Source organism: Humulus lupulus, chromosome 3 (genome assembly GCF_963169125.1).
Source record: "Humulus lupulus chromosome 3, drHumLupu1.1, whole genome shotgun sequence".
NCBI lineage: Eukaryota > Viridiplantae > Streptophyta > Magnoliopsida > Rosales > Cannabaceae > Humulus > Humulus lupulus.
This window is the reverse complement of record NC_084795.1, coordinates 19,174,688-19,201,411: the sequence shown is the minus strand read 5'-3', so window position 1 is coordinate 19,201,411 and position 26,724 is coordinate 19,174,688. Positions and strand designations below refer to the sequence as shown.

The following is a 26,724-nucleotide window of genomic DNA, read 5'->3' as shown; positions in this document are numbered from 1 at the left end:
AATTTACCAAACTAACAATCCAGAACAAAAATAAAATCATTTTGCTTAAAAACTGTGTTGTTATATTCAATTTTTTCTTCATCAAAATTGAGTTTATGGTTCTATTTCAACCATTTTACAAAACATAGGGTCTAAAAAGTAATTTGTCAAAACATAAGGTCCAAATAGATAATGAGATAAAATACAGGGTCTAAAAAAATATAAACCCATATATATGTATTGAGAAAAGACCAATTCTCATAGATAATAATCATGAAGTACAAACTCATTTCTATTGTGTCTCCTTAGCTAGTTCATAAGCAACATTGTTATTTTCTCCATTGAGAAGAAAAAGTATCGAGACATAATTAGTTAAATTATTATAGTTTAAAGATGTGCTGAAAATTATGTAACTATTATGATAAGTTTAAAACTAAACAAAGATATTTTTTAAATCATTTAGTTTATGAAATGTTTAATTTTTATTTTAACTAAACTGAATATAAACAAAAAGGATTATATTTACAAAAGTTTTGTCAAATCCACTCACAAGAATCAAATTTCAAATGTAAAAGGTTTAGTAAAAAAATCAAGCATCCCCAACAAAAACTTACACAGTATACAAACAAATATGGTAAGCAAATGAATGAGATGTGTGAAAAAAGTGGATATTGAGTAAAAGTTTCATTTTTAATTAATGAATAAAAATCAAATCATATTTTGAATTTATAATTGATTATATAATTAGGGAAATTGTATAATAAGGTGTCAGTATATTATTAATTTTCAATTTTTTTTGAATAATTATAATGCTAAAAATAGAGTTTAAATAATTAATTATACGTGTTTTTTTTTAATATATTCCTGCAACTACCAATTTTTAACTTTAATTTTTGACATGGTAAATTATTAAATTTTTTTCAAAAACTGCTGTAATTATTATATATAGAGTGATATAAAAATATTTTAGTTATAATTTCGCAAGGGACAAAAACAAAGATGCCCTTAGAGCATCTCCAATGGGGAGAGCTATAGCAGTAGCCATTGACCAAAATCTGACACAAAGTGTAACTTATGCATTGGAGCTCTTAAAATTTTTGACCATTACCTAACTTGGTTGCCTCACAGAGGCAACGATTCTTTTTCATTTTTTCTCTTTTTTTTTATATATAAATATATATATACATATAATTTTATATATATACATATATTTATTTTCTTACCATTTTTTATATAAATATATATACATATTTTTTTTTGTTGCCGTTAGAATTTTTTTTTCTATAAATACTCACTTACTTAATTTCATTTTCACATTATATTTTTCTTCCAAATTATCAATATCACAAAGAAAAAAAAATCCTATCATATACTCTAAGTTCGACAATGGATTCGCCAAATTCTGCGAATTCATACGATAATATGAGTCTAGAGGATATCATAATTGCAGAGTGTACTGACGATCATGATGATCAATATTTCAAAGCTTTCAAGGATGGGGGTAGCTCAACAAGGCAAGGAAGAAAGAGAGCCCATATTGATAGGGGTCATGTAGAAGGACATCAACGTTTGTTCGATGACTACTTTTCTGATGAACCGATGTATATAGACTATCAATTTAGAAGAAGATTTAGAATGCATAGACACGTATTTCTACGCATAGTGCAAGCTCTAGAAAATCATTCGGAGTATTTCTAGATGAGGTTTGATGCAGTCGGTAGAAGAGGGCTTTCACCATTACAGAAGTGCACCGCTGCAATGCGAATATTAGCATATGGAGCGCCTGCTGATTATGTTGATGAGTATGTTCGAAGTGGTGAAACCACCGCTATTGAATGTCTAGTAAATTTCGTTCGGGGAGTGAATGAGATTTTTCGTGCTGAATATTTGAGACGACCCAATGATGGGGACATTCGTTGCTTACTTCAAATAGGGGAGGTGCGTGGTTTTCCAGGCATGTTGGGAAGCATTGATTGTATGCACTAGGAATGGAAAAATTGCCCAGTTGCATGGAAAGGACAATTCACGCGAGGTGATCACGGCAGGCCAACAATCATGCTCGAAGTAGTTGCATCACAAGATCTCTGGATATGGCATGCATTTTTTGGTGTTCCGGGATCCAATAATGATCTGAACGTGTTAAATCAATCCCCATTATTCACTGAAATCTTACAAGGGCAAGCTCCAAGAGTTGAGTTTACAATAAATGGCACACAATACAACAAGGGGTACTATCTAGCAGATGGTATCTATCCAGAGTGGGGTACATTTGTTAAAACTATCCCACTACCTCAAGGAGAGAAAATAAAATTATTTGCTCAATGCCAAGAAGCGGTACGTAAAGATGTTGAGCGAGCATTTGGATTACTTCAATCTCGTTTTGCTATTGTACGAGGACCAGCACATTTTTGGCAAAGAGATGTTCTCAAAGATATTATGTATGCATGTATCATATTGCACAATATTATTATCGAGGATGAAAGAGATGCATATGAGAGTTTGGTTGATTTTAATTATGATGACGGCCCTACAGACACCCCAACAGTTGAAGTATTGCATGGACCTATTTCTGACTTCCCGACAATGCTGCAAAGAAATGCTGAAATTCGTGATAGAAATATTCATCGCAATCTTCAAGCAGACTTGGTGGAACACATATGGTCAAAATTTGGAAATTATTTTAATTAGTTTTTTTTTTAATTATGTTAGATTGATTAATTACGATTATGTCATTTTATAAGTTTTTTTTTTTAATTTAGTCTAATTTAAATATCATGTACTATTTATTTATATTAATATATGAATTTAAAAAATTTAGTATGATAATATTTATAATTATAAAATGATATATTAAATAATAATATGTGAGACCATGATTGACAATTTTTAAGGTAGATTGTATTGGAGTATTTTTAAGAAATATGTTACCAAAAGTGAGGTGGATGAGAGAGAAAATAAAAAATTATATTTTTTTAGTTGATTTAAACATTTTAGGCAATAGTTTGACTAGTTTGGATTGGAGATGCTCTTACTAGTTGGTTTGACACCCTAATGTATAATTTCCCTATATAATTATCCAAACTACCAACGAGAACGACAGACATATGATAATCATTATTCAACAGAAACAATTTGAGGCCTCTCATTTCATTTCAGTCAAATAAACTAAAGTTAATGTGACATTAATAAAAATTTTGTTCATGTTATGTTGTCGTTGGTTTTGTTTCCTCAGCCATTTTCAATGCCTCTGAGATTTCCATTACTCGGCTTACCTCTGAGACTAAGCAGCTTTCTTCTTTCTTAAACCTCGTCCGACTACTTTTCCTTTTTTGGGTTCAGTTGAAGAACCCATTTGGATCCCCGAAGCTGTTTTCAGTATGAGGTCACTGACTTTTAACTATTGGGCGACCAGTACCATGTCCATGGGTGCTTCCACAAACCCACCTCATTGTATAACTTCTACCTTCATAGGTCAGTTTTCTGATTACCCTACTTTTTGTTTTCTGGGTTTTGTTTGGTTTTAACTTTTAAGGAGTTTAACTAACTAACTAACTAGCTAGCTAACCAGTCCAATAGTAGGAGAAGCCAGATTACTCCTTTCTAAGCTAATTCTCTTAGCTAATTCTTTTCACAAAATATAAGTGTGGTTGAAGGCATGTCCCTGTGGAAATTGCTACGTTTAATGGCTCTATTGAACTTGTTTTGGCTCAACAATACTCAAAGTTCGTATTTTTAACACATTCACTTAGAAATTGGAAATTTGAACCTTTGGATGTCTTTTCTATGTAAGCTTCATTTGCATTCTAGTAGCTCGTAGAGTTTCCTTTCTTATAAAAGTTTTAATACTAGTGTGATAGTCATGCTTTATTCTGTATGGACATGTTCTTGTTACTTTGGTAAAGGACTGCTTTTTAAGTTGATTGAAAGTTGAACAGGTGGGACTTTTAAAGTAAGCTATTATGTGCAAAAGGCTTTATTTCCCAGGTTTCACAGAGTGAGATTCTAACTTCCCGATCTTCTTTGTAAATTTCTCTAACTTTTAAATTTTCCTCTTTAAAATATGTGCTGTAATGCTTGCATTGCAGGGCCTTACCTGTAATCCCAGGGCATTTGCGAGACGAAACTCAGTGAAGAAATTGAAAAAGAATAGGCAACCACTTCAAAGTGTTGCTGACATTTCTCCTAAAGATGAATTTGGTCTAGAAGATGACTCAAAACTTGACCCTTCTGATAGTTCAGCTGTACAAAAACTGAATATGGTTCCGTCGAGGGATACAGTACTTCAGGCATGCACTGTTACATCTGGCTTGATAGCTGCTTTGGGTGTAGTGCTTCGACAAGTACGTTTTTTTACCAAGTATCCTTACAATCCAATGTAATTTCTATTAATAATATGTGGACCAACTCCGTGAGTTCATCTTGAAAGAGTTTTCTTTTACCTGGTTAAGCAATCATAGGTAACTATTTAAAGCTAATTGCAAAACCAAACATGCCCTTTTTCTTTTTAACCATTGATAATTAAATTTTATTTGCTTACGAGTTCTTGTTTACACAGTTTTCTTTTCTTTTCTTTCTTTTTTCAGAGTAAAATAAATTGGCAGTATTGGTATGACTTTCTATACCAACTGTTTTTTAATTGGAATGTCCTCTTTTGTACTGGGTAGGTATCACATTTTGCATCAACAGAAGGATTGCCAATACTTGATTGTTCCTCGAAAGTATCATGTATGTATTACTATTTCTGTTATTGCAAACTTTTGGTTTAAAAATTCACTTTAATCCTCTTTGATAAGAGGGGACATTCAGCATTGTTGACAAAAATCAAGACTACATATAAGAGAATATTTATTAACTAGATATTGATTATTTAGTTGTAAGTAAAGTTTGAGAACTCAGGGCTGATGCAGAATCAAGTGGAACTCTTGTTTTGTTTTGGTTTTTCATTTTTCTTCTGGTTTAATGCTAGGTTCCTTTGAACAGTAAGTGGAATAACCTTTTCCATTTAAAGAGCATCACTTTTTCTTCCCTTGTGTACAGTTGATTTTGAGATGTGGCATCTTCAGTTGCTTACAGGATTAGTTGTAGTGATATCGTCAAGCCGATATCTTTTATTGAAGACATGGCCAGATTTTGCTGAGTCTAGTGAAGCTGCCAATCGGCAGGTAGCTCCATGACATGTTATAGCAGTTCCCTATTGAAAAACTCATGAGAGCTTATTATATGTGGTTTATGGTCAATAATCTGTACAGCTGTCAGATAGTTAAATTTCCATTGTAGATAGTTGATGCTTCTGCAGAAATTTGAACTTGCTTAGAAAGCCATAAGCATTGATAATTATGCAAAGATACAATCCATAAAACCCAAATGAGAGATAGCAAAAAGATGAAGAGAGAAAAGGGAGGCTAGAGTGTATTGCAAAAATAGAGAGAATGTATTCTAGGTTACAAAACTTATAAGCCAAGCCTTTTATATAAGGCAAAAGATATAAAATAACAATGATTAAGAAAAGACTAAAATACCCTCAAATAATAACTCTAACACCCCCCTCAAACTCACGATGCAGCAACAATAAGCATCGAGAGTTTGCCAACTAGAAATTGAAAACGAGAAATAGAATGAGACTTAGTAAAAAAGTCAGCAATCTGTAAAGAAGAAGGAACAAAAGGCAAAGTGATAGTGCCAAGCTTCAGGTGGTGACGAGTGAAGTGACAATCAATCTCAATGTGCTTGGTGCGTTCATGAAAAACTGAGTTGTGAGCAATCTGGATGGCACTCTGATTGTCACAATACATAGGAGTGGGTTGAGAATGACATACACCCATATCTACAAGCAGCCATCTTAACCAAACAATTTCTTTGGTAGTAGATGACATAGCGCGGTACTCTGCTTCAGTGGAAGATTGGGAGACAACAGTTTGTTTCTTACTTTTCCAAGAAATAAGAGAATCACCCAAAAAGATACAGAAACCAGTAACAGACTTCCGATCCGTGGGATCACGACCATGATCAGCATCAGAGTATGCACGCAGCTCCAAGGAAGAAGTGGAGGGAAACAAAAGGCTTTGAAAGATAGTACCCCGAAGATACCTCAAAATGCGAAGAACAGCTGCCCAGTGAACAGTAGTAGGAGAGGCAACAAATTGACTAACAATGTGAACAGCATATGCAATGTCGGGGCGAGTGATAGTGAGATAAACCAAACTGCCAACAATAGTGCGATATAAAGTAGGATCATGCAAGGGAGTGCCATCAGAAGGAGAATACTGAACATTGAGCTCAAAAGGAGTGGCAACTACTTTTGTATCTGTAAGACGAGCACGGTCAATAATGTCAGAAGTGTATTTTGACTGAGAAAGAAGATAGCCTTTTGGGGAGAAGGCAACTTCAATACCCAGAAAATACCGAAGAGGTCCCAAATCCTTCATCTCAAACTGAGAAGCTAATTGAGACTTTAACACTGCAATTCCATCTAAATCATCACCAGTAATGATCATATCATCAACATATAAGGAAAGGAGAATACGACCTGCATTGGTACACTTAACAAATAGTGCTGAGTCATGATTACTTGAGAGAAACCCAAGAGAAGTAACAACATTGGAGAACTTCTCAAACCATGCTCGAGGAGCCTGTTTGAGACCATACAGAGCTTTCTTAAGCTTACAAACTTCTCCATGATTGTGAGGGACCCCAGGAGGAGGAACCATGTAGACCTCTTCATGTAAATCGCCATTCAAGAAAGCATTCTTAACATCCAACTGAGATATATTCCACTGACGAGCAGATGCAACTGCTATAAGAGCACGGACAGTAGTCATTTTTGCAACAGGAGCAAAAGTTTCCTCAAAATCCATACCATACTGTTGAGAAAATCCCTTAGCTACCAATCTAGCTTTGTAGCGTTCAACAGACCCATCAGACTTGGTCTTGATTTTATAAATCCAACGAGAACCAATTGTATGTTTACCAGGAGGTAAAGATACCAAATCCCAAGTATCTGTCTTGTGCAAAGCTGAAAGTTCCTCATTCATAGCATGCTGCCAAAGAGGGTCAGTAACTGCTTCTTTATAGGATAAAGGCTCAGAGAGACAATGAATAGACGCTAAAAATGAAGTGAAAGGGATAGAATAAGACGAATAAACAAAATGTGGTAGTTTAGTAGACTTACGAGTGCGCTGATGATAGCGAGGAGGATCTACAGTATCAGAAGGATCTAGAACAGCTGTAGGCGGAGGTGTTTCAGAAATGTCAGCCTGCGAAATACCAGTATCAATAGCTCGAGACCTGCGAGAGTAATGACGTGGAAAAGGGACTATAGGAGCAGGAGAAGATTCAGACTCTACAATTTGAGGAACTTGAGGAGAAGAGGTACTTGTATGCTCGCAAAAAGGATCAATATGAATAAGATCTGATTTGGTCAAGTTGTGAGTAGTGCCAGGAATAGAAAAGAAGGGTATATGCTCAAGAAAAACAACATGGCGAGATACATATAATTTTTGAGAAGTTGGATCAAAACAACGATATCCTTTTTGGCCATCACCATAACCAAGGAACACACAAAGTGCAGAGCGTGATGACAGTTTTGTACGCTCTACACTAGGACGAAGAACAAAGCAAGTAGAACCAAAGACTCTCAAAGAAGAATAATCAGGAATATGTCCATATAGTTTTTCAAAAGGGGACAAACCTGAAGTGATTGAAGATGGAATCTTATTAATAAGATTGACTGCAGTGAGAACTGCTTCTCCCCAAAACTGACTAGGCACAGATGAGGACAATAAAAGAGAACGAGCAGTTTCAATAATGTGTCTATGCTTTCTTTCAGCAACACCATTTTGTTCAGGGGTATCTGTACAAGAAGTTTGATACACAGTTCCATCTAAAGCAAGCAAATTACAGAATTTATTTGAAGTATATTCACCACCTTGATCACATCTAAAACATTTAATAACAGAAGCATGTTGAGTTTTTACATAAGCTCGAAAACGATCATAAATATCATAGAAATCAGAACGACATTTCATTAGAAAAACCCAACAAAATCGAGTGTGATCATCAACAAAAGAGACATAATATCTAGACCCTCCTTTTGTAGCAATAGGAGAGGGTCCCCACACATCAGAATGAACTAAGTCAAAAGGTGCAACAGAACATGAAGTACTTTTACTGAAAGGTAAAGCAGAAAATTTTGCAAGTTTACAACCACTACAATCAGAAATATCATGAACTTTCAAATCTCCTAAGGTTCCTGTAGAAGCTAAGAATCTTAAACGGGAAGCTGAAACATGACCAAGGCGAGAGTGCCATAAATAAAAACTAGACGATGATGGAGACAATCGAAAGGAAGACAGATCAACACTAGGAGCTGCAAATACTGGTAATTTCAGCTCATCCAAAACATATAAACCCCCCCGCCTACGGCCGGTCCCAATCAGCTTCTGAGACTGCGGATCCTGCACATGACAAGAAGTAGAAGAAAAAGACACTGAGTAACCAGAATCACACAATTGACCAACAGATACAAGGTTTAGTGAAAGCTTAGGAATATGGTAAACATTAGGAAGCGATAAATGATGACTGACAACAGAACCAACACCTGCTAATGGCATAGGAGTACCATCAGCAGTCATGACAGGCACAGATGATGCAGGACACAAGGAAACAAAAGATTTCGAATGTGGAGACATATGGTGCGAGGCTCCAGAATCTAAAATCCATGTAGAGGATGTCATACCTGAAGAGCTAGTAGGGGGCTGACCTACCGAAGAAGAGGCAGACATGGCATGTGGCTGCATGGTAAGAAACTTCTGAAACTGTTCTGAGAGGGCAGCAAGAGCAGGATTGGAAGATGAGGCCCCAAAATCATACGAGTCAGATGGAGGTACAGTAGCAGCGGCATTAAATTGCGGAGGACGGTATGGTCGAGGTTGTGAGTGGTTGCCAAACTGTGGTTGGCTACCATAATGAGGCGGTTGATTACCGAATTGAGGAGGTCTGAGTTGATGTCTTTGTTGCTGGGGTGCACGATTTACTAATTTAGGACACTGAGCCTTCCAGTGACCTTTTTGTTTGCAAAAGCTGCATTTATCAACTCCAACCTTTGTGTGAGGTTTATTCTCATGGTGAGTAAAGTGTCGAGGAGGAACTACCAAAACAGAGGGACTGGGTGCTGGGAGGATGCCTTTTCCTGCTTGAGACTTAAGACGAATTTCATCTGCCAATAGTTCACTAACTACTGAATCAACCGAAGGAAGTGGAGAACGATGCAAAATAGAGCCACAGAGTCCCTCAAAGTCATCACGAAGTGCCATCAAAAACTGAACCAATCGTTGTTCCTCCCTACGAGCAATATATGGTGCAAAAGCTCGTAATTCTGCAGATTCAGTAAGGGCCAATTGATCCCATAGATCTGTCATAACTGAATAGAACTCTTGAATACTCATATCTTTCTGTTCAAGAGCTCTAATATCTGATTCTAATTGATATTGCTTTGCAAAGTTAGACTGAGTATACAGCCTTGCAAGATGGTCCCAAACTTCCTTCGCTGTTTCATACTTGGCTAGTTGGGTACCTATGGAGTGTTCTACAGAGTTGTTTATCCAAGTAATAATTTTTGAATTATCCACTTCCCAATTTTCTAGCAAAGTTGCATAATCCGCTTTGTCATTTGTTGGTTTAACCAAAGTTCCAGAAACATAACCCCACATCTTTTTCCCTTTCAAAATTTTTTTCATCACATAGTTCCAATAAGAATAATTCTTTCCATCTAACCTCACACTAATGGATTGAAGGGAATCATCTCTATTACTTGCCATTTCAGAAACAAATTTCCAAATGCTATCTCAGACAAAAGTTCCCAAATTCTGCAATATGACGAAACCCTAAAATTTCAGTATGAACACGAAAATCACATACCGAGTTACTGCAAAGATGCTTCGACCCAATTTGCTGCAATACGCAAAAGCTATGGTTACGCTTAAGAAATTCAATTCCATAAACCCTTCTCTGATACCATGATAATTATGCAAAGATACAATCCATAAAACCCAAATGAGAGATAGCAAAAAGATGAAGAGAGAAAAGGGAGGCTAGAGTGTATTGCAAAAATAGAGAGAATGTATTCTAGGTTACAAAACTTATAAGCCAAGCCTTTTATATAAGGCAAAAGATATAAAATAACAATGATTAAGAAAAGACTAAAATACCCTCAAATAATAACTCTAACAAGCATATCCTAGTTGAGATCAATTTTAAATAGCTGCATCTTATTCCTGTCTCCTGCTTTTGGTCATCCTTGTGTATATTCTGACAGGACCATGTTTTCTTATACAGGTCCTTACATCACTACAGCCATTAGATTACTTGGTTGTTGCTTTTTTTCCTGGGATTAGCGAGGCAAGCAAAAAAAGTTATCTTCTTTAATAGTTTTGGTTTCTTTATTTAACAATGAAGTTTAATAGATACTCAATAATGAAATGAGGTTGTGCAGGAACTTCTTTTTCGTGGTGCATTATTGCCACTTTTCGGATTTGATTGGAAGAGTGTCTTGGTGGTTGCTGCCCTGTTTGGAGTTCTGCACATTGGAGGTGGCCGGAAGTATTCGTTTGCTGTCTGGTACTTATCTTTATAACTTGAGTGATAATGAAGTAGTTTTTTTTCCCCTTATCAAACCATGACTGTGCTGCATATATTGGCTAGTTCACTTAGCTTTACTTGTCTCTGGTCCCCTTAGTTCTTATAATTTTGTGGAATGACAGGTGAAGCCACTGTCAAATTACAGAGTATTCATCTTATTAGGCCATGTGTTACTGTCTTTCTAAATGCCAACCAAGTGTTGCAAACTCTAATAAGTTTCCACAGTTCTAGTTTCGATCATATATTTTGATGCTTTTCAGGGCAACTTTTGTTGGGCTTATGTATGGCTATGCAACCCTTCTTTCTTCCAGCTTGATTGTACCTATGGCTTCACACGCAATGAACAACTTGGTTGGCGGAATTTTATGGCGCTATGAAAATGAATCAAATTCATCAGAGCAATAGTGAGAAAATCATTTCAAGAAGCGTACAACATAGTTAAAGCAAAGAAATCAAGCTTCGAACTAGTCAGTCAGTAGTGCATCCTTGCTTTGTATGTAATGTATAGCAACCTTTGTTCATTTTGTCACCAAAGAAAGCTGTCTGTACACACAAACATGAAACATGTATTATATAAAAACAAGTCTTACATTCCTTCAAACTTAGCCTTCTGTTATTGGTCCCTGATAAAATATTCCTAGAATAGTCATAGACTAACTTTTCATCACATAGAAAAAACAAAAAACCCACGTTGTTTATGAAATTTTCTTAGTATTATACTTTTCTAGACCGTAGTTTCACTTACAACTTTACGCGTTAGAAGTAGAAGAAAGTGGGGCCGTTTATTATGTTACTCATTAATCTTTTCATTAAAATAAAACAATGGATTTCAAAATGGCTTTCGAAACGCATAGTTTGAAAGTTTCCATCTTTGTTTGGTTTTATTATTGCTGTTTTGTGTGGTATTGTATTTTTAGTGGTGAAGACAGGTTGTGTCCCGCGTTAAAGACGAGTACATATCGTGGGAATCCAAAAATTACAGAAGAAAAAAACAGAACGTTAAGCCTCCAAAAGCCCTTTATAAAATGACTGTCCTTCTCTATCTTTTTCAATCAAACAGTGTCTTTCTAAATCATTTTGCTCTTTTCTTCCTCTACCCAATTGAAGATTCGAATCAGCTCCAATTTTCCAATCATGGCAACTGTAAGCTTCTTTTCCCTTCATTCTTTCTTTTGGAACCTTTTCTGGGTTGGTTGGTTTCATGTTGATCAAAAAGTTAAACTTTTTTTATATAAGAGAATATTGAATAAGGGTCTGATTGGCTTATGATAAAAATGATAAAGTTTTGACCTTTCCTGGTTTTTTCATTAATCTGATTAATGTTAATTTGCAGCAGCAGCAGCAGCAGCGTGGGAATGGGAGGCCTCTTCCAAAATTTGGGGAATGGGATGTGAATGATCCAGCCTCGGCTGAAGGGTTTACTGTCATATTCAACAAAGCTAGAGATGAAAAGAAGACTGGTGGGAATTCCAAGAACGGAGCAATGGCATTACCTCCCAAATATGCTGACCTTAAACAAAGCCACGAATCAAAGTACTCAAAAAAGGTAATGACTTTATAATTGCTTAGTTAAAACCTCACAAAGGGGTATCTTAATTGAAGTTCTGAACTGATGAATTGTACATTTGAAATGCAGAGCAAATGGTGGTTTTGCTGCGGTTAATGAGTCAGCTCCTCCTGCAATATCCCCCGACTGAGGAGACTTGGTGGGGATATTGAGTACATAAATAATGCAATGGAATCAAGATGGAAAACAGAAAAAGTTTTACAGCTTCTACCTACATGAATTAGAAGTTAATTGCTTATTTTTTTGATAGGCTTTTCGTTGAATGTATACGAAGAGAGTAATGTAAATAGACGAATATTTTTTGTCAGGGAAATCAAACATTGTACTTTCTTGCTTTCTATTTCAATGAGGATCAGCCATGTGGATGATGATGATCATGAGGGACAATTTTCAATTCATATTTTATTCTCCTGTGCTACCCTTTTGGCCATATTATAATAGATAAATGGGATAGCTTTCTGATGCAATCATCTTCAAACACCACCTAGTAAAAAAATGGTACCCCCATTGGAAGAACCAAACCAAGCTTTGGGATTTTGGAATAAATAAATAATTTACATATTAAAAAGTTGAAAAGAAAAGAAAAAGGTCAATTGATGATTCCAATGAGCCATGTAGACAAGGTTGGCCAGTAATATTTTATGTTCATATGTCGTCAAAAACCCACTGTATTGTCCACTTTTCCACTTAGTCAAACGTGACTTGTAAATGGGTTGCTCAAAAACCTTTTTTTTTTTCTTTTCACTTTTTCAAGTTAAGTTTTGAAAATTGGGCTGCTTTGAACTTGGAGAAAGGGCAGTGGTCTCCTCCCTAAAGTTGTTGGAAACCAATGAGTGATTCACGTTTTAGATCAAATCGAGACCAGAGAAGCGTAGAGATAAGGAGGAGTTCATAGATGGAATAACTCAAAAGCAATAGAATGGCAAGCTGTGCGGTTGAAGGAGGCTGTCCCAGCGACTACATAGCCATTGTTATATCGACCCTTTGCATGATTCTGTACGTCTTGTTATTTCTACTGTTTTAGTTTTGTGTTCTTTGTTTATTGTTTAACTCAACAAACTTCAATTGGGTCTTTCTCTGATCAAGTCAAATTCGCCTCTGAACAGTTCCAAATAGGTTTCTTGGTATTCTGGTGATTGAAAAAAGAAGCCCCTTTTATGTTTTTTCTGAGCAGAAACTTCTTTCTTTGTGTTTGTATATCGAATTGACTGCATAAAGATTATCATTATTTTTTCTTTCACCAAAGATGATTTTTTATTCCAAGTGGGTCTGTCTTGTTGAATCATTTTTATGAATCCTGGCGGTTGGTTAGGACTTAGGGTGGTTCAATTTTTCTATTTTATAATATTCTATTTGTTCTGGACTTAGTTACTGTGTTTTCTTTAGATTAAAGAGGACCCTCTTCTTCGAAAGAAAAATGGAAATCTAGTTTTTGAAGAAGTGATTAGATTAGTCAGAAGAAGCGTTGATGATGTTTTGGTGGTATTACTTCCAGCCATGTAGTTGGGCAAAGCGGATGATGTGAAAGGAATAGTAATACGGCGATAGCAAAAATAGTTAAACAAGTTAAGGTCCTTAAGGGTCATTAATTTGGACAAGGTTACCAAATAAAGTAATGGCTTTGGTTGGTTTTTGATAAAAACAATCCTTTACTCCATAATCAAACGAACTTGGCATGAGAAAGAAATATTTTACTGTTTTCTTACTTTTGAGTTTCTGTTCTGTAATCATCAGTTAGGAAAAGGCAGTGTAACGTTTTACAACTGGTTAAGTACTGATTTTATGTTATTCAGCAAAAAAGAGTATCAATTTTATGTTTGGGAATTGGATTCTTTTTTGCTCAAATCATCTGGGGTGCTCTCCTATATCATTTTTTATAAGTGGGAAACCAAATTTCTATCTCTTTTTTTATTTATTTTACTTATTGGTGTTTCTGCCAGGCTTCTGTCTCGATTAATTGTTCCCTTTGCTGTTCACAAGATTCCTCGTTCGAAAGGCAGTGGATTCTGGATTCCAACCATTCAAGTTTTTGCTAGCTTTAATCTTATATTGTCAATAGTGGTACATTATGAATTTTCTTTGTGCTGCCTTTTTCATTGATCATTTCATAGTCTTCATCCCTTAAATGTTGGTTACAATATTAAGCTTAATTTGTGTTCTACACAGCTTTCAGACAGCTTTCTGAGATACAAGAAGAGATATTGGTGGCAATCTTGCTATGTCTGGGCAGGTTAACCACTGCTTTTTTTGTTACCATATTCCTTTCAAATTTGTTTACTTGTCATTGTTATACTTGCATTAATATCTTCTACTTTTGTACCTAAGTTTCTGAAGTTCTCTTCTACTTTCAGTCTGGATTGAGGGTCTATTTGGTTTTGGTTTGTTGCTGAGTTGTCGCATAACACAGGCCTTCCAATTATATTACATTTTTGTCAAGTAAGCACTTGTTTACCTACTTAGAGAAATGATTGTTGGATTGTATGAGTGAACTCTGAGATCACCTGCCCCTTAATCACTGATATTAATTTCAGGAGGTGTCTACCACCTATCAGATCTTATAATTTCCTTCCACTAATTCTGTTGCCATGGATTGCTGGCGCTGCATGTAAGAATATTTCTGATGAATTTCTCTCTCACAAATTTAGAGTTTCTTGAGTAATTTATAAAGATTACCATTCTGTTTTTGTCTTGAAATGAATGTTTTCTAGTTTCTTCATGATTTTCATGACATTTGCTAGGCTCTAACAAGTCTATGTTCTTTTCTGCCCTAGTTATGCATATCAGAAAACCTTTGAATGATCGGTGCCACATGGGATTTCAATGGATAGTTCCAGTTGCGTCACTCCACGCTCTATACGTTATTGCTTTGGTTGGCTTCACTGGAGCCATCCGACATATCGAGTTCAGGTTTGATGAACTCAAAGATCTCTGGAATGGAATACTTGTTTCAGCCTCTTCCATCGGTAGGTTTCTACTTTTGGCTCCATACTAGATTCTTTTTTACTTTTGGTAACATAGTCAAATAGATTTTAGTCTAAATCAATTGTGGTACCCAAGGAATCAAATGTCACTGACAGTCTCATTACAAAGACAAGGATAGAAGGACATTACGTTATAGGAAGTTTTCTAATTGGGTCTTAAGTTGACATTTCTAGGTCATTGCAAGATTTATATTTTCTTATATTGTCTGAAAAATGAAGCAAATTTCAAACCCATAAATTGTTGTGTGGCTTCAGAGACCACAAGGCCTTTAAAGAAGACATATTGAGCATTTTTGAAGGAGAAGATTGCTCTTTGTGCTAACACAAGCATGTAGGATGAGTAACTTAATTTATTATGTTGGCCTCTAACTGTAACTAGTTTCTTTATTGGTTTCAGGAGTTTGGGTTGCTGCTTACATTCTAAATGAAATTCATGATGATATCTCATGGCTTCAAGTTGCTTCCAGATTCCTTCTACTGGTTACGGTATGGTTTCTCTTTTTTATCCCCCTTTTGGTACCTTCCGTATTTTTAAAACTTTCAAGTCCTTCGATTTGTGTATTTTCTTGACATATTGTGTATATTTTTCAGGCAGGTATTCTTGTATTGACTTTGTTCTCTATATCTAGCTCACAACCTCTGCTCTCACAAATCAGCTTAAGAAGGAGGGAACCCCTAGAATTTGATTCAATGGGCAAAGCTCTGGGCATACCTGACAGTGGGCTACTGTTGCAAAGGGAACTGAGTGCAGTAATAAATCCTTCCGAGCCACTAGACGAACTTCTTCTTAACAAAAGGTTCCGCCATTCCTTCATGGCATTTGCAGACAGGTCTTACATTCTCTCCCTAATTTTTTTTGTTTTTGTTTTGGAAAGTCATATTGAGATGAAAAGAGAAAGACATTGGTTCATAGTTTTCAGAAGTTCTTAATGTAACCACACAGGGATCTATGATCCTGCTTAAACACTTGAAGACACAAAATGAAGGACAAATTTTCTGGAACATATATGTAATTCTTGTTGTTCTTTTTTCCTTCTGATCCACAGTTGTTTGGCAGGGGAGAGTGTGCATTTTTACGATGAGGTACATGAACTAGGTAAAATACCTGTAGAGGACCCTGTTAGAAGGATTTACATGGCAAGACATATTATTGAAAAGTACATAAAACCAGGTACATAGCATTATCAAGATCTTTCCTATGCAAGAAATTGTCTGTGATTGTTTGGTACTTCATGAGCAAATTTGTTTTGCTCTTGAGGATAGTTTCCAAATGTTGTTTTACTGCATTATCTGGTTTCTTAGTGGGATTTTTGTGTTCTTCCTTGTTTGATAATCCAAAGTACCTCGGGGCATATTTCATCTGACAGTTGCACTTCACTTTCATCACTCATACAGGAGCAACAATGGAGGTTAACATATCCCATCGATGTCGACAAGAAATTTTGACTACGTCCAATCTGGCAGATCCACATCTTTTTGGCAATGCATTAAATGAGCTAATACAATTGATGAAAATGGTAGACTATTTCTGTTGGTCATTAATTTCTATTGCATTTCTTTCAACAAGCTTAGTACTATTATTAATAGGGGTTTAAACTTCTCTTTTTTTATGGCTCCTCTCTATAAAGAACTTGGGAAAAGATTACTGGTCATCAATGTTCTTCATGAAGTTCAAAGAAGAAACTAGCATGAGATCAAATGACCGCGATTTAGAGCAGATGACAGGATGGAGCTACTCTCCCAGGTTGAGTGCAGTGCATGGAGTTGATGACCCCTTCCATCAAGAACATTTGTCAAAGGGCTCTAGTTGTGATACTTATCATTGACACCAAAAATCATGAGTTCCTATGATCAAAGCTCACCTGAATTTCTCTATTTGGCTTCATAACATGGATTGATGCAACAACAGGAGCAACTGAAGCAAACAGGTGAAAAAGAAGTTTAAACAAGGATTAATGCTAAGAAAGGAGACTGAACTCAACCCTGCAACCAAGAAGAGGAAGAAGAAGAAAATGTTTTTATGTATAAAAACTGTGCAGACATGATTATTTAACATTGATTACTTGATTATACAGCTTAAGGCCACTTGAACTGTATTAAACTATACATCTATGACCATGCTCACATATATAATAGCACTTGGCCTGATGGTCTCTGTTGGGTATTAAATTTTGCATTGATTCTCTGTCTTTTACCTTTACATGTATAGGTGGTGGTACATTAGAGTTTCTGACAACACTTTTGCACTGAAAAGTAAAGTTAAAAAAACTTGACAGGCTTTGCAATTTAGTGATGGATCTACTAAATTATTTCTACCAATGAGGCAAGACTTGGTCGGTCACATTGAATTGTATTTGTCCTTCAACTTCAACTTCAACTTCAACCATTACCAAACATCTACATTCTGTAGCATTGTTACTTAAAGTACAGGACTTACTACCCTGCACTTTTGTATTTAATCTTATATGCATCTCATTAAAGGGAAGGGAGTACTTTACAACGTCCAACACCACATAAATTTAAAATGTCCAACACCACACACAACACCACACAAAGTTGTATGCTAAGCAACTGTGTCAAACACGTTGAGGTGTTTTATAGCAACGCTCATTGCCTTGAGACATTTGGAAAGCCGTACAAGTGAATAACTTACTTGCCCACCTACTTTCTTCTGGTCCCAAAAATTGCACGAACTTGATGTAATTAGGTCATTATCGACTAGTGAGTTCTGTTCAAGAATCCCATCTCATCTCTTCTGAACTGTTGTGGCATTCACAGCCATCACAAATCTTCCATTTCTTCTTCCTTTTCAAGAGTGCTGTTATTAAATCTTATGGACCAATCTTTCTTTATCCATAGACTATATATCTATATCAAAAGCCTAAATAATATATATGGTCTGGACCATAAACATGTATATTGCATGCTGATTATTAATTAGAGCATTTATTATCTACAGCACAGTTGGCATTGCCATGGTTATAGTATATATATAAATATATATTTCTTTTATATGGTCCCTAGCTATTAGAACGATCCATAGAAAGAAGCTGAACACCATCATTAACCAAACCCCAACCAATCTCTTATATTACTATCGTTAATATTATTATTGTTATTCTAAACCGATCAAAGGTTGAGAGCCAAAAAAAAAAAAAAAAAGAAAGAAAAGATGTTGATGATACACAATATTCATCTACTGATCAAAACACAGCCCTTTTGGCTCATTCTCATAACTTGTCTAGGCATCTTCATAGCCCTCAAAAGGGTCACCTCTTTGCTCAAATGGGTGTTCGTTACATTCATCAGATCCTCCAAAAACCTAAAGAGGTATGGCTCATGGGCCATGATCACAGGAGCCACTGACGGCATAGGAAAAGCCTTTGCCATCCAACTTGCCGAGAAAGGCTTGAACTTGATTCTAGTTGGCCGAAACTCAAACAAGCTCCAAACAGTCTCCAAGGAGATTCAGCTGAGATGTCCCGGCACCGAGATAAAGGCGGTGGTCTTCGACTTCTCCGGCGATATCGCGGCCGGCGTGGTGGCTGTAGAGAATGCTGTGAAAGGGTTGGACGTGGGAATTTTGATCAACAATGTTGGCATAACGTACCCGGCAGCCAGGTACTTCCATGAGGTGGAAGAGAAAGTTTGGATGAATATCGTCAGAGTGAACTTGGAAGGTACTACTAGGGTTACAAGAGCTGTTTTACCAGGTATGATTGAAAGGAAGAGAGGGGCAATCGTTAATATTGGCTCTGGTGCCGCCATTGTTGTACCTTCTCATCCTCTTTACGCAATATATGCAGCTACAAAAGCGTAAGACCCTCCTCTCCTCTCCTATGTCATCATCATCATTATTAATTTCTCATAATATTGTATAGCATATATTATATATATAATTCTATGGTATCAGTATGGAACCATTAAAACAAAACAAGATTATTGGTTTCCTTAACATATAATTTTTGTTTGTTTGTTTGTTTATTTATTTTCAATTAGTCAATTTTTAACTGCATGCATTATTATATATATGTGTTAATATCAAAACTTTCATAGAGTGTAGTGGCAGAGCAGGTTGATCATAAATGCACCGAACGAATTGCTTAAACTTTAGAATAAATTGTCATAGCCTTTTTGTGAAAGTATAATTGATAATATATATGATGAAAATAAGTAAATAGTTTTCAAGTGAAACTATAGCTTATATACAAGGGTTTTTGGATTTTGTACGCTTTGGAATAAATATTTTAAGTAGTTTTAATATTTTAGTTTGATGTATTTAGTTTTTTAATAATTAATAATTGTTGGATCAATTTTTGATCTAACCATTGTGGAATGAACGAGAGATTGATTTTTTTTTTTTTTAAGTTGGACAAAATTTAGTTCCAAAATTGATATTTAGTATCTATTTCAAATGAGGTAGCCCTACATTCATAAATTAAAAGCTCTCTTTCGAAATTAATGATCGATTATTAATTGGTGTAAGAAAAAAAAGAGAGGAAAATATATACCCACTAAAATTGAACTAGGACCATATGCATAATATATAAATATGTATATATATATACTTTCTAGAACTAGCTAGGACCATATACATAATATATTCATGACACGCATATCTCAACATTTAAAATGAAGAAAGGAATAATAAATATTTGAGAGCTTATTAGGTGTACCCAATTAGTTGTGTGATATATGGTTAAAAAAATTGATCTCTGTCTAGTAAAACATATATATCGGTATTAATTATATTATTCTATATATATTTGCATCTTATCTCTCATGTCTTGTTTTTCATTCTCTGATAATTTATAATTATTATTATTATATAGTTGTCAACTACCATAAGTAATGTCAAGTACTGTAAATATTTATATATATAAATACACTATGTCCTCTCAGCCAACTTATGTATCCAATTTATGTCTGGCCGTATACAATATGGGTGAAACCATATAATATACATGCATGCATTATTATAATTATTATGAATATTATCAAATCACAAAAATCTAGGATTATTAGGTGTGCATTATGCTTGTAGTAGTGATTATTTAAGCTGAAAATGGAAAATCATAATATAAAAGTTTGTACATGTGTCAGAATAAAAAAATATTAATATTAAATAATGAGCAAGTAATTATATAAAGAGAGCTAGTTAAAGAGATTATAGAATTATATACATTTTGTGCAAATATTATAATACTTAGAGCACTCACATTGGGTGAGTTATATTACCAAAATATGTAAAAAATAGCTAAAACTAACAAAAATGGGGATACATTAGATGATGTATTTTACAAATATTTTTAGATATAGCTACAGTACAAAGCTATATTTAATGTACACTATTCATCCTTTAACCCAATATTATAATATTAAAATATATTAGGATATTATTGATAGTTATAAAAAATATTTTAAATGAATAAAAAATGTTTGAAAATATAATATTTAAATGATATAGAGAAAAAAATAGAGAATCTGATGTACGGTAAAATGTAAAACTTAGAGGTAAAATAGAAAAATGTGTGGTTTGAGGAGGTATTTTAAAGGATGAAGTAGAGCACCGAATGGGAGTGCTCTTACGAAGTGTTACTATATATAATGAGTAATGACATGTGTACTAATTACTCGTTATTTTGTGTAATATTTATATATTATATAAAATCAGAGACATAATATACTATATATATATATATATATAACATTTACATGAATAATTGTGTGGATTATTACGTATAGTTACGTGGACCAACTATCAAGATGTCTCTACGTGGAATACAAGCACATGGGAATCCATGTACAGTGTCAGGTATATCTCTTCTGTATATTAATAAGTGCTTAGATAAGGAAAATTTTTAATTTTAAAGGTTTTTTATTTTTTTTTTCCGTTAATTTCAGCTGAATATTTTTATATTTGACAAAATATTATTATATTTAATGGTAGATTATAAATATTATTTAAATTTAAATAAATAAATAATAAAAAAAATTAAAATAAAATATTTTTGAGATATTTTACGATGATAATTATTTTAAAATAATAAAATCATATATTTTTTAACTTAAATAAAATTTAATTAAACTTAAACTTAATATTATATTAAACATATAATATATAATATTTTGTTGTCATTACTAAATTTAAAACTAGAACAAATATAAACAAAAATAAATTAATTAACTAAAATATATATGATATTTTTATGATAATTTAAATAATTAAATCATATTTATTTAAAAATAATAAAGACGTAATATCATTTTTTATCTTATAAATTTGTGTGATAGATCAAGTGACTGAAACTCTTTTTTTTCATCAAATTCACCAAAAGACATTACGAGATATATTAGAAACTAAAAATAGTTGATGCACATATACTACTGTTTACACTATGACTTTTCTATTCTTATTTTATTTATATTATTAATTTCTTTTTAAATATTATTGTATTTTATATATATGGTATAACGCTAGGTAAATATATATATATATGTATATATATACCAATATTGTGTTTAGATGTCATATATGTAGACATTATTGACATAAATATTTCTATATACTATAAAACTATAATTCATTCTATTATATATATATTTAAAAATAATAATGAACTAATTTTTATTAAAATTATTGACAATGTTTACAACTTTAAAACTAAACAAACGTAGGATGCTTCTACCTAGGATACATATATGTGTGAGATTATATATATATATATATATATATGTATGTATGGTTGTATGATAATGATACGATGATGTTATATGTGTATATATAATAGGTACCATTGTATGTGGCAACACAAATGGTGTCGAAGGCAGCGTCGATAGAGAAAGCATCGATGTTTATACCAAGAGCAGAGGATTATGCAAGAGCTGGAGTAAGAAGAATTGGGTATGAATATCGGTGCACACCCTATTGGTCACACTATCTCCAATGGTGTTTTGCTTCACTCCTCTCCGATGATATCCTAAATGCATGGCGTTTGGCCGTTGTTATTCGAAGAAGAAGGGACTCCATCCATCTACAATAATAACCTTCATCCTCCTCATCCATCATCTCTAATAATAACCAATTATAACACATCATCATCATCATCATCATCCATTTTATATATATTTATATATATATATATATATAAACACTTCGCACTACTTGCATGTGTGTTATTTATATTAATGCTCATAATTAATAACTACTTAATGTAAAATCCACGTGATATTATATCTCTTCTAATAAATGTGGAGATAACGAAAGTGATTGGTTTTAACGGTTTTTTATTTTTTTTAATATTAATTTTAATTGAATATTTTTATATTTAACAGATTATTCTTATATTTAATTATAGTTTGTAAACAATAAACTTAAATAAAATAAAATAAATAATTAAAAAAATTAAAATATGATATTTTTGAGATATTTTACAATGATAATTATTTTAAAATAATAAATAATTAAACAAATTAAAATATGATATTTTTGAGATATTTTACAATGATAATTATTCAAAAATAATAAAATCATACATTTTATAACTTAAATAAAATTCAATTAAACTTAACCTCACTTATTATAATAATATCATATTAAATATAGGGCATAATCTAATGTGAATTAGCAACAAATTACTTTTTTTAAAAAACTAGCAAGAAACTTAAATTTAAAATACATGTATAATATTTAATATTATATTAAACATATAATATATATAATCTCTTGTTGTCATTCTCAAATTCAAAAATAGAACAAATATAAACTTAAACAAAAATAAGTAAATTATTTAATTAAAATAAGATATTTATTTAAAATTTATATGATATTAATATAAATTTAATAAAAATAATCAATAAATTCTATAAATAAAACTAAACAAACGTGTATATTCTATATTGTTTGTATGCTTATATCTCGTATATATATGAGTAATGATATGTACACCCAAAATATACACCCAAATATTATACACAGTGTTTGAGTGCATATTTTTGGTACTGTTGGATAAATCCCCACTTAAACTGTTACAAGTAAAATACAGTTACAAGTTTTAAACTCACTTGCCCGAAGGCTTACAAAAGAGGAAACTTTTTCACATGCTCTGTTACATATTAGTTACAAAGAAACAAACTCAAGATCCTAACAGTTTTTCTAACAAACCCAAAACAGTCTTATCAGATACATTATTCAGAAGACTTTACCCTATATATACCTTTATGACAGCTCTAGAAGCAGTACAAAAAATCATCATCATCTTCTTGAAAGCAGATCTGAGAGAGCTCAAAGAAAGTTGAGAAAGAAAGAAGACAGAGAAAACAAGAGAGAGAGTTAGAGAGAGTTTTTGTAAAGAAGAGAAATAGAGAATAACAATAATACTCAGAGGGCTCAGTGAGAAGGGATTACCTTGTCGATTCATCTGTGACTTGGAATCCATTGCCAAAACCTTGTAACAGCAACTTCATAGTGAAGATCTGAGCTTTCCATCTAAGGAGCAGCTCAACGAGGATGTAACCCAATTTTTGGGTGAACCTCGAAAAATTCTGGGTGTTTTCTTCTCTGTTTTTCTTTTTCTGTTTGTTGGGTTTTGATTGAACTAAGTTTACTGAGTAATTTTTCTGGGTTGATTAATTTCGTGGGTTTCATCTCTGGGGTTTGGGACTGAGTTTCAGATTGGGGATCTTAGGGGTATTGGTCTGCTAGGGTTCGGGTTGCAATAGAAAAGGGGTTCTTTGATTTTCAGATTGATTTGTTTTGGTTTATATCTGATATATATTAAACTGTGTCGTTTTGCCTTTTGACTCTTAGTCAAAAAGCAGAAGTGTTAAAGGTTTTTGACCTTGAAACTACTGAGTGATTTTTGTTTGGTGTAGGGTTATTACAGTAAAATTCCTATAGGTACACATATTATTACTCGTGTATATATATATATATGTACAATAGCTGAGAGAAAGACTACTCTCGAAGAAGAAGCTAGGCCAATAGCTGAGAGAAAACTACATACCATATATTGAAAACGACAATAGGCTGGACATATACGATAATGCCAAAGAAACAAAATTTAATAAAATTATAATTTAAACGATAAATATTTTAAAATTTTGAAAACAACAAATTAATTTCTGCCAGCCAACTTGTCTGCTGCTTCAATGCCGCCTTAAAATTAGAAACGAGAAATTACCGCGCCAATAATATAAATATGTAGTTCTTGATTTATATAAATTTAATAGGAAAGAGCTTCTAATATAATATTTACAATACACCAAAACAAAAAAATTCTAACATTATTATATGTTAGTTTTAAAAGAATACAACCAATCAGATTTCTTTATATTTTCTTTACATTATTTAAATATTATATATTTTTAAAAAAAGTATTCATATAAACAAAAAAGATAAAAATGTAAAATGAAAAATAGAAAAGAAAATAAAAGAGAAATAATTAAAAAAAAATTTTGAAAAAGCTACAGTCTTCTCTAAATGTAGTGATGCACTATTCATTATGTTAAAAAAAACAAAGCAATTATACATGTCATATGAAGGAGGTCTAATTTAAGACCATATTTTAAAGCTTGAGCTACTTTACCTCATCAGATGTAAAAGTTTTTGTACTTTATGAGTGTGATTGACTAAACTTCCAATTTTAGATTTGGGCTTATCATAGCAACTCTAACGAGAGTTGCTAAGATAGTGGCTTGTCAGATAGTGAGGTAGGTGGAGGTGGAAGGGGTTTTATTAGAAGAAAACAAGCAACGTTACCCAGCATAGACAACATTGCTTTCCTATTTTTTTTCAATTTTTTTTTCTTTTTTTTTGATTGGTTAGATTTATTAAAAAAACGAAAGTGGAGTCACTTAAGTCACCACTAAAGTTGCTTCCATTGTTGTTGCTCCAGGAGTTCTTCTTGTAGAAGCTGTTGTTTCTTGGGAAGTAGTTTTTTTTTTTAAAGTAAAAAACTCTTTTAGATAGTTAATCCAACTAATCTCCATAAGAGCTTCTAGGTTTAAAATTAAAAAAATGTCTTTTAAAATTTTGCCAACCAAGCCCTATTGAGAGAATAATATGATTTTAGGGGTCGAATGCCCTATGTTTGGTAGAAGAGAAAAGATGAAGGAAATAAAAGTTTGGGGAGAGAAGTGAAGAGAATGAAAAAAAAAATGTTTCTTCCGATAGAGAGAAAAGAGGTGGAAGAGAAAAATGGCTAATAATATCCAAAGTCGCCGGTAATATTTCAACGCTAAGGTCGATTATTAGCGGCGACAAAAGAAATTATAATTATTTGAATTGATAATAAAGTTAAACTTACATAATCTCGTTCAGCATCCTCATTGACAAAATTATTGTTCTTCTTTGTCCAGTGATACTCCTTCCATTCCTCAATTAGGTTTAGGTTCAACTAATAAATAAAATTAGAATGTTAGAGAACTTATAAATTCATACAACTTAATTAAGTTAATATTTTTCACTTACTTTTTCGTGACGAGTGGCCGCTAATGATTTCGTGCCTTGTGTTGTAGAGTACTTCATTTGGTCTCGGTTTATTTTGTTCACGGAGCGCGTAATAAACTCTGGACTCCTGAAAAACTCACAAATTTGTTTCCACTCATCGGCATTGACATCTTTAGGACCTCATCCCAATTATCTGGTCATTTGTAGAACTTTTTGAAGTGGGCATGCCCATTAGTTTTCCTATCTCGGTATCTCTAAGCCATCTCAACATCGATACTGTCAATGAGGGCAGTATAATCTGGTCGCCCATCTATTTGATAGATGTGCTACAATAAAGAGAAAACATATTAATTGTGCTAGAATTATAATACAATTATTATTAAATTAAATTCTAAAAATTTTACCTTCACTTTACTAATAACATTGTCCTTATACCGTTTTGGGACACTAGTCCAATCCTTGTAATATCTTGGAACCGTTGATGTGACTTGGGTGCCCAAAAGATGGACAAAATCAGCATGTTCCGTTCCCACCACCTTGTACGTGATAGGGTCAACCACTATGGTGAATGGATGTCCAGCTTCTCGCCTTCTATCGTCTAATTTTTTTCCCGCGGCAGGCCCACAACCTTTTCTCTTTGGTGGAGCTACTGTATTATAGCCCACGACCCTATAAAGACACTATCCCTATCTCGACCCTATAAAAACCCTATCCTGACCCTCGGTCCTATAAAGACCCTATTCCGACCCCCAACCCTATAAAGACAATATCCTGACCCCTAGCCCTATAAAGAACCTATCCCGACCCCCGTCCCTATAAAGACACTATCCCGACCCTATAAAGACCATATCCCGACCCCCGAACCTATAAAGACCTTATCCCGACCCTATATCGACCTTATCCCGATCCTATAAAGACAATATCTCTATCCCGACCCTATAAAGACACTATCCCGACCCCCGGCCCTATAAGGACCTTATCCCGACCCTATAAAGACACTATCCCAACCCCCGACCCTATAAAGACTCTATCCCGACCCACGGCCCTATAAAGACCCCATTCCGACCCTCAACCCTATAAAGACACTATCCCGACCCCTGACCCTATAAAGA

General features: G+C 33.8%; 5 protein-coding genes across 7 annotated transcripts; all 5 read left to right on the top strand.

Annotated features, from left to right (window-relative positions):
* Positions 1 to 1,365: 1,365 nt before the first annotated feature.
* On the top strand, positions 1,366 to 2,667 carry LOC133823721 (uncharacterized). The gene is made up of 3 exons (XM_062256566.1): positions 1,366 to 1,546; positions 1,694 to 1,917; positions 1,966 to 2,667. The coding sequence occupies exons 1-3, from the start codon at positions 1,366 to 1,368 to the stop codon at positions 2,665 to 2,667; spliced, it is 1,107 nt and encodes a 368-aa protein (XP_062112550.1).
* A 468-nt stretch (positions 2,668 to 3,135) lies between these two features.
* LOC133822271 (uncharacterized) lies at positions 3,136 to 11,215 on the top strand. The gene is made up of 8 exons (XM_062254554.1): positions 3,136 to 3,450; positions 3,915 to 3,973; positions 4,065 to 4,319; positions 4,644 to 4,704; positions 5,017 to 5,141; positions 10,312 to 10,374; positions 10,469 to 10,593; positions 10,875 to 11,215. The coding sequence occupies exons 1-8, from the start codon at positions 3,357 to 3,359 to the stop codon at positions 11,017 to 11,019; spliced, it is 927 nt and encodes a 308-aa protein (XP_062110538.1). The 5' UTR covers positions 3,136 to 3,356; the 3' UTR covers positions 11,020 to 11,215.
* A 136-nt stretch (positions 11,216 to 11,351) lies between these two features.
* On the top strand, positions 11,352 to 12,599 carry LOC133822272 (protein NOI4-like). Of its 3 annotated transcripts, none has more exons than XM_062254557.1 (3): positions 11,352 to 11,757; positions 11,954 to 12,160; positions 12,251 to 12,599. In XM_062254557.1, the coding sequence occupies exons 1-3, from the start codon at positions 11,749 to 11,751 to the stop codon at positions 12,275 to 12,277; spliced, it is 243 nt and encodes an 80-aa protein (XP_062110541.1). In that variant the 5' UTR covers positions 11,352 to 11,748; the 3' UTR covers positions 12,278 to 12,599. The 3 variants fall into 3 exon arrangements, with proteins under 3 accessions (XP_062110541.1, XP_062110540.1, XP_062110539.1); XM_062254556.1 differs by having other exon boundaries at positions 11,951 to 12,160; XM_062254555.1 differs by having other exon boundaries at positions 11,948 to 12,160.
* Positions 12,600 to 12,684: 85 nt separating this feature from the next.
* Positions 12,685 to 17,331, top strand: LOC133822269 (regulator of G-protein signaling 1). Its single transcript, XM_062254552.1, has 11 exons — positions 12,685 to 13,177; positions 14,122 to 14,242; positions 14,348 to 14,411; positions 14,533 to 14,617; positions 14,713 to 14,786; positions 14,953 to 15,144; positions 15,560 to 15,648; positions 15,754 to 15,992; positions 16,209 to 16,333; positions 16,558 to 16,679; positions 16,791 to 17,331. The coding sequence occupies exons 1-11, from the start codon at positions 13,101 to 13,103 to the stop codon at positions 16,986 to 16,988; spliced, it is 1,386 nt and encodes a 461-aa protein (XP_062110536.1). The 5' UTR covers positions 12,685 to 13,100; the 3' UTR covers positions 16,989 to 17,331.
* Positions 17,332 to 18,174: 843 nt separating this feature from the next.
* Positions 18,175 to 22,442, top strand: LOC133822270 (very-long-chain 3-oxoacyl-CoA reductase-like protein At1g24470). Its single transcript, XM_062254553.1, has 3 exons — positions 18,175 to 18,978; positions 20,908 to 20,977; positions 21,954 to 22,442. The coding sequence occupies exons 1-3, from the start codon at positions 18,335 to 18,337 to the stop codon at positions 22,203 to 22,205; spliced, it is 966 nt and encodes a 321-aa protein (XP_062110537.1). The 5' UTR covers positions 18,175 to 18,334; the 3' UTR covers positions 22,206 to 22,442.
* Positions 22,443 to 26,724: the final 4,282 nt, after the last annotated feature.